At 39.1% G+C, this 8,541-nt stretch overlaps 1 protein-coding gene across 1 annotated transcript in view; it reads right to left on the bottom strand.

Annotated features, from left to right (window-relative positions):
• Positions 1-4,877: 4,877 nt before the first annotated feature.
• Positions 4,878-8,541, bottom strand: part of CAPZA1 (capping actin protein of muscle Z-line subunit alpha 1) — a 49,914-nt gene continuing 46,250 nt past the window's right edge. The window contains exons 9-10 of the mRNA XM_058538812.1: positions 6,897-6,959; positions 4,878-6,508 (exon numbers count right to left, since the gene is read on the bottom strand). Coding sequence (XP_058394795.1) covers positions 6,368-6,508; positions 6,897-6,959 — 204 coding nt within the window. The 3' untranslated portion in view covers positions 4,878-6,367. The remainder of the gene's footprint in view (positions 6,509-6,896; positions 6,960-8,541) is intronic.

Raw genomic sequence — 8,541 nt, 5'->3', positions numbered from 1 at the left:
CCCCCTCTGCCCATTAACTCTTTCCTCAGGAGTCTGACCCCTCCCTCAGGGCCCTCCCCTTAACCCAAGCTCCCTCCCCTGGCTTCTAGCCAGACTCAGAACGTGGCTACCTCCTGGGGCCCCCTGAACAGTCCAGGAGGACTTCCGAGCCTCGGCTAGGGCTACTCCCACGCCCAACCCCCAGAGCCTGGGGACCTAGTGAAAAGCAGGAGAGCAAAGGGCAGGGACTGGGACCTGGGTCGGCTGCAGCTGGACCGAGGCAGCTCATCCAGCACCTCCCCCAGACTGCCAGGGACATAAACCAGCACGGAAGCGAGCGGCACGCCCCCCTCCCCCATTTTCCCTTCTTGGGCTTTCAGACACAGGGAGGAAGGCATAAGAGCCAAAGAAGTTTGGGGAAAGAACCAAGTGTCTCTGAGATAAAGGTGTGTACATGTGGGAGGCAGGGACAAGGGGCTCCGCCAGGATGAACAGTCACTACCTTTCTCTGCCGCACAGGCTTCGCTATGTGGAAAGGCTGGTGATCCCTACCCTTGAGCCACATATTAAGGCACTTAATTGCACTCCAGTCTGTAGTGCTCTTAATTGTTACTAGTGTATAAGTAAGGGTTGCCCAAGTCATCAAAATACTAGCTTCTTGAGAGCAAGAGACTGATAAGTTAGGCAATAAATGGTTAATAGCTACAGCATCAGTACCAGGAAGGAAAGTAAAAGACGGGCGTGCTTCAGAAGACTGAGACAAACTAAAGGGGGTGGGGCTATCACCACAACCAACAGAAAACAAGCCTCTGCATCTACTTATCCTCCGGAATAACAAAAACACACACACTAGAATGGGGCAAAAATAATAAAAGTATATAAAAAAATTTTAAACAAATATATCAGATTTCCAAATGTCTCTCTTAAAAATGAGGCAGCAGGCCCAAAATAGAGTCATCAGTGCCCCAGGACAGCAAACCCAGACTTAAATGCAGTTTCGACTCCTCCTAGAAATGTGACCTTTAAAACAAGTCAATGTGAAATTTCCTGATTACCACTAGTGAGGTAATCTGCATGATAAAACCGCTGCCATTTCCTTCCCCCAAAAAACAAGACCTGGCCTGAACCAATTCTTTTCTTTTGCTAATAATTTCTGTGCCCCACCCTCCTCTCTATAAAAACCTTCCATTTTGTACAAGTCCTTGGAGTGCCATTCTATTTGCTGGAGGGGATGTTACCCGATTCATGAATCGTTTAATAAAGTCAATTAGATCTTCAAATTGACTGGCTTGAATTTTGTGTTTTAACATATCAAAGGTAGTGTTGTTCTCCAGATTAATTCCTTGTAGGAGGCCACACACTCAATCTAACCTAGTGTGAGGAATGTCCAGAACTCAGCTCATGCTCCAGCTGGGCTACCCTTTTGCCTTTCCCCAGCTAACAACCAACTAACGCCAGGAATAACAGGCTTTAGCAACAGGAAATGCAAAGGCAGTGCGAACCAAAACTATAGGGTGGGATGGAGAAAGGGGAGGTGGGGGAGGCACATTATGTCTTAGAGGTTGATTACGCAAACTAGAGGAAAAAACTAGGAAAGTAGCCAAAGATTTTACTTTTTTTCTTTCCCAATTACACGATGAAGCCTGATATTAGTACAGAGAGTGAGAGAGTGAACTCCTCAAAGTTGCTTTGTTACTTACCATTTCAAAAAACCTACTTACTATCCATTGAACCCAAACTGAATGTCTAGCTCCATTCTAGTCAGCAAATCTAAGTACACATTATTCTTGGATACATAACCTCCTCTTTCTGGTTAGGCCTATCTCTTGGATGTTCTCAAAACATACACAAACAGCTGTGAAAAGTAAAAACTTGGGTAAAAATGTGATGTTATGTGGCCTTGGTTACAATGGAACCTCACTAAACCAGTTTCATCTGGAAAAATACACTTTACATGGAGTTGTAATTGTTTTTTTCACACATGGCTGTCTAGGTGTCTAGAATGGTCTTCCTTCCCACCTTTCCAGCTCAGGCCTCATTTCCTTGAAGCCTTCCCCATCTGCACTTATAAGAATCTGATTTTAAAGTAAGGTTGATTTTAGTATAGGTCCAAACAGCACTGAAGGCAATCTGAAAGTTAACTTTGGCCAGTGATGTTACTGGAATAAACTTACAGGCTCCCACGATAACTACTTTAGAGATTAAAAGCTCTGTATTTTCTTAATTCTCATTACTCCAGTTACTTGGTTTCTACAATTTGGCATTTGAATGTTCTCTAACTTTATTCCAACTAGACTGTACTCCCTAAAGCAACCAGAAACAGCCACTAAACTGAAATGCTGAAATTGGTTAGTCTACCATAGACCAGAGAGGCTGTGGCTGGTACAGTGGATCCTCATTATTGGCAGATTATGTATGTGCAAATTCACCTACTCACTAAAATTTCTAACCCCCATATCAATACTCGCAGTACTTTTACAGTCAATCATGGACACGTGCAGAGGGGCAAAAGAATTTGAGTTGTCCAATGTGCACGTTTCCAGCTGAAGTGGAACAGGTATGTTCTGCCTTCTTGTTTCAGCTCATATTATAAACAAATGTCCTTTTCGTGGTCACATTTTTTGCATTTTTGTGTTTGTTGCTGATTTCACTGCCTAAAACGGCCTATGTACTGCTGTCTAGTGTTCCTAAGCACAAGGCAGCTGTGATGTGCCTTACAGAGAAAATTCTGTTAGATAAGCTTTATTCAGGCATGAGTTATAGCGCTGTTGACCATGACTTCAATGTTAATGAACAATGTATATTAAATAAGGTGAGTTAAATAGAAACACACATAAAACAAGATTATGTATTGTTCAGTTGACAAAAATGTTGTGACCAGAAGCTCACAGGAACCTTACCCTGTAATTCTCCTTGGAGCAATGTTTCAGTATTTGCTAATTCACTGTTCACTGGCAACTTGACAGAAAATAAAACTACAGTGAACAATGAGAATCAACTGTATATATTTTTATACATAACAGAATGCTTTCTGGTACTGATAAATAAATGAAAAGCAATAGGATATACTGGAGTATATGAGGAAGCCATTTGGTGTAAAACTAATTCAGCCAGACCTTGCTTTTCCAAAAGGGCCTGACATGGCTTGTTGAGCATGCAGTGTACATCTGCTTTAAACATTTACTATGTCCCAAAGACGAGAATGATGCCCTTAAAGATAGGGATGTAACGTCCCCCGATATCGGCATTCTTTAAGGATAAGCACCTCTTCCTGGAAACTAAGGATTAATTACCAACCTGCTATGCTCACCTTGTGACCACTGACCTGCTGTGCCAGCTAAGCATCTTGTGACAAGTAGTAAAAGAGATCTTCCCGTCATATGTATGCTTTGTTCCAAGATGGTATATAACCACCCTGTACACCCCACTTCTTTAGCGCCATTCCTTCCTTGGGGAAGGCAGGCCCTGGGCTATAGTCCTCAAACTTTGCTCATAATAAACTCATTTGATTTATAGATTGACCACGGATTATTTGCATCAACAAAACTTTGAATTTGAGGGGGTGTGAAATTGGTTTCTGCCCTCAGAGGATTTAGATCTACCCTGTCTTTTTATATATACTTGGTCTGTTCAAAGGAGAATTTTAGTTAGTTTATCTTATGAGACCATCCAGGTTTGTTCTAGATTAACCAATCTTCTTTTCTTTCTTTGATTTCCCAAGTAGAAGGTAGCTTGGTAGTTCTATATAAAATTATAAATTCATAAATTGGCATTCAGGTATGTATCATTCTTTTGTGAGTTTGGAGAGAATGTGCCAAAGTTTGCCAAGTATCCTATGAACCTAGATGAGTCCAGCATCAAAGTTCTAGATTATAAAACAGAGAACAGGCACTGAAACTAGGCAACTAAGAGGAGCACAATTACCCACCATCAAATGAAACAAATAGTCTTCAGCAGTATAATTTCAAACCCAAACATATAAGTGAGGCCTCATAGAAAACTCCTTTCCACCTGGCTGGGAAACCTTTGCCCCAGGATACCATAGGCTGATTTCAGCACTGTGATAAAATAAGACACAATTCAAGCAAATATTCTGCTGAAGGAGGTTAAGGAAGTCAGGAAGTCTCTGCAGGACTTGGCGAAGAGGGTTGACTTCCTCTCAATTAATACAAGTAACCAAGGGCTTTAGATGGCCAAGAGATTAAGAGTTTTTACAAAAATTTGTATGGGCTAAGGAAATTGATGGGATAGGCTGGAGGCAGGCTGACGGAGTTAATAAATTAAAGGAAAAGGCAAGAATGTTTGGATCTGTTTGTACTACAAGTACAGAGTGTAGTATAGCTGAATGTTCCTCAAAAAGGTGGGAATTTGAACTGGCCTTGGATGGAGGCGAAGCACTGAAACTCCTCTAGTTCTCTGTTGGGAACCAGGATAAAAGCCTTTCCCACATGTCTGTAGTTAAGTCAGACTTGTATGGAATGAAGGCAGCAGAGTTAAGTCAATGTGAAATATTACCCAAGTTCAAGGTACAGGGATTCTTTCATTTCTACTCCTGCCCAGTGACTACAACCATACTTGGGCCTTGCTTTCTGAATAACAGGTAGAGAAGATAACTATATTTTTCTTTTTGACAGAAATGGAAAACCCAAAACAAAACCTTTGAACCACCAGTAGCCTCTGAGTGAAGAGCAGTATGATCCACTGCTCAAACTAAAAACAAAAAAAAAAGACCTGTTCTTTGCAAGTCTTTGCATATTTACAGAAGCTGTAATAGTTGAAGGTAGGAACCAATTTCAGAAACCCTGAATATTCTCATCAAATAAGAGCAAATACAGTTCTACATCTTACCTTGAGAACAAGGGCTAAAGGGATGGATCAAAGAGGAGAGACTCAGACAATTTAAGAACAAAACAGGTATATTTCTATTAGACTACCTGATACAGAGGATAGTGTGGTATGGATGGATAGTATGAATGACAAATAATACAAATATATTTTATTTGAAATAAACAAAATGCTTACACAGCTCAACGGATCACTTGGAAACAAACTCTTGCTTGACTGTATTACTGAGCAAAAACAAAGCTTGAAGCACAAACACCCTTCTTTTTTGACATGTATTTGGAGATAGGTGGGAAGACACTACTCGGTTTTTAAAAAACTGACCTTCCCTTAAGGCCTGGTCATAGAAGTGTAAACAATGTAAATGAATCCACCATTACCAGTTGTCATATCAAATCTATGTCACCTGTGTATTCTGAGATCACACATATACCTGCCAATATACCTGGGAAGGGTTGCTATATCACAGTTACATTTGAGTTCTTGGCAGGCAGGACTGAGGAAGAGCAATTTGGAACAAGTTTTACATCCTATTTAGAACAAATCACTAGTATTCCCTTAAATAACAGGTTACAATAGAAAGATACTGCCTGGAAGCTATCCTTTTCACTTTGGTTCATTTTTAGTTTTTGTTTGTGACTTACATAGTTGTTTGACTCATTTGCTTATAGTACAATCCTGCCACAAAATATTAAAGCACAAGATACCTATTATTCCTTCAACATCTGCATTTTTCAAGTTTTATACTCTATTACACCTCTAGTTATGTCAGCAGTTCTTGAATATCAAAAAAAATAACAATAAATGGGTAAAACTCTTCTAAAAATGCAGATGTCTGTAACTATAATGGTACTAGACGGGAAGGAGACAATGAGGGAACAGAAAAAGGCAAACACGTTCACGTGCAGGGAATGTGGTTCAAGTCTTTGGATTTAAAAACAACTTCCCCAGAGAAGCTGGCTATAATGGAACTTCCAGAAAACTTCCTTTGCCCCCCGAAAGGACCTGAAAAGCCCCAATCCAAACATTTGAAAACTACAGTTATGAGATGCTAGAAATGATGATCAAAGCAGTCAGAGGGAGAAGGATGAATGTGTCTTCCATTCAGCTATAGTTTGTAGCATAGCCTCTTTAGCTGTTGGTGGATCAGTAAAAACCACTGAAGTATCAGAAGTGCTTAGAAGGACAGGGGTAGAAAAGTACTGAACATATTACCTGTCTCTACAGGGCTTCATGGCTAGGAAAATTTTCTAAACAGTAAAATGACTCCAGGATAGATCTGATCTCTCGCTCCATCATTAAATGTGGCAGAATTAAAAAAAAAAAATTTACAAGTAGATATAGTGAAAACAGAAAATTACAAGACAGAGAACACAAAAGAATCAAGACAATGCTATAGGTTCAACAGTATTCCATGAGGCTAGAAAACCTGTTAACTTTGAAAGCCCTAGCAAAATACCACTCTTGTTTATAAATCACTTATTTATCATATGACCACATGTTGAATCCTTTCTTTCCACGTACTGAAGAATCCTACATTCAGCCTTTAAGCATTCTGCATTTCTTTGCCAATCTTGTAGCTGAGTATCTTGTTCCAGTCGATTTTGGTGCGCGTAACTGGAAGCTGCCGGCGCAAGGCCTTGAATGTGGTGTCTGACATTGTTTGATAGTTTTCACTAATTGCTGTCTGCAATAGACAATTGAAGATAAGTTGTTTGAACAGAAATGTGATGGCTATAAACAGGAAACTAAGTCTGTAGTTAAAGGACATGCTTCAGACCCCTAAGAAGGACAGATAGGACATAATATTTCCAGTAAGCTCCTCTCCAAACTCTAAAGTGGGTTAAAAAGCCCACTTATATTATTTCTAAAACTAGGGCTCTAGTCCCTTCCAAGGTTGAAACCTTGATTGTAAGCAGAATACCAAGTTACAAGGTCTACGAAATCTCCACACTTAGTAACATTGAACAACACATATATTTATGTTAAAAAGACACAGGGAAGTCTAATAAAATATGTTAACAGCAAAATAATGAAGTACTAGATCTAGAAAAACTACTTCCAAATCTTCTTACCTGATACTCATTTTCTGCATGTTCTATGATTTTAATAAACTCCTTGGCAGTTTGGACTTCATTCTAATGAAGGGAGGAAGAGGCGAAAATATGAACTTTTTAAAATGTGTAAGTAGTAAGTGAATAAAAAGATAGTGAAAAGTCCATCTTAACTGTCACTTGCATAACAATTTATAGTTTTTTCAAGTGTTCCCATGCACATTACCTTCTTTGATTCTCACAACAAAGCCGTGAAGTAGATCTGTTATTATCATCACTCCATTTTGGACATGAGAAAACAGAATCCTCTCAAGTGACTTGACCAAAAATATACAGCTTTTGAATGATACAGATGGAATCTGAATCCAGGTCTTTGCCAAAAAAAAACCCATGCTCTTTCCAATCTACCACAGTATGCCCAAAACACATTATTATGATGTCTTGACATTTTTATGCCTCTATCTCTAGTTTAAGATGATATAAACAATGCCCTCAGACATATCAGTCAAGTATGTTAAGCTCATATACTCCTTTACTTGCTACTTATGATGTTAAACCAACCAATCACATTTTGTTGTACATGATTCAGGTACAAAACAAACTAAATCTCTCTCTTCCTTTCACCATTAAGTACAATAGAATTAAGAGGGTAAGATTTAATATCTAGAGCAGCAGTCCCAAGATTCTTTCAAATAGTCAAAACTATTTTCTACTTTCATAATAATACTAAGACAAAGTTACTTGCCTTTTTCACTCTTGCTCTCATGTGTGTACAATGCAGTTTCATAGAAGCTACATGATATGTGATGACTTCTTCACTTTGAGAGCTAATGGAATGTGTGCAGCACATACGAGCATCCAGTTGTCTTTTATTAAGTCAGACATTATTCAATTTGTGAAAAAGTAAATCAATGCCATTCTTTTCACTAATTTTTTTTTTGGTTTGAAAAATATAGTTGTTTTTCATGAAAATGTTATTTAGGTTAACAAGTAATGGGTTTGTTATTGTTATTTTTTTAATTAATAAATATTTTTGATATTTCTCAGTTTTAATTTCCAATGTAAATATTGATAGATATAACACACCTAAAGAAAAGCTATTTGAGGGTGTTCAATAACTCCTAGGAATATAAAGAAGTACTAAGAATGCAAGAAAAATTATGTCCCTTCTTTCCTTTTTTTTTAATTTTATTTCTTTTTGTGAGGAAGATCAGCCCTGAGCTAACATCCATGCCAATCCTCCTCTTTTTGCTGAGGAAAACTGGCCCTGGGCTAATATCTGTACCCATCTTCCTCTACTTTATATGGGATGCCGCCACAGCATGGCCTGACAAGCAGCACATCGGTGCACGCCTGGGATCCACACCCGGGCCGTCAGCAGCGGAGCACGCGCATTTAACCACTACGCCACGGGGCCGGCCCATGTCCCTTCTTTCTAAGTATAGAACACAATACTTTTTGACTGAATACTCCTAAAGATGTTCAGCTGTTCTAATGATATGAATGTAGGTCCACAGGATTTAGCTTGGCAAACTTTCCTGCCTCCTGGTATTTAGTGATTGAAGATAGTGCTGTTTTTGAGTAAATCTCACAATTGAGAAAGAGAGAAAGAAGGCAGTTTAAGCTCTCGAAAGCCATTATCACTATTCTGAGTCAGACTGTGAAC

This window comes from Diceros bicornis, chromosome 4, assembly GCF_020826845.1.
Source record: "Diceros bicornis minor isolate mBicDic1 chromosome 4, mDicBic1.mat.cur, whole genome shotgun sequence".
Taxonomy (NCBI): domain Eukaryota; kingdom Metazoa; phylum Chordata; class Mammalia; order Perissodactyla; family Rhinocerotidae; genus Diceros; species Diceros bicornis.
The sequence above is the reverse complement of the archived record's forward strand: the minus strand, read 5'-3'. Positions and strand labels throughout refer to the sequence as shown.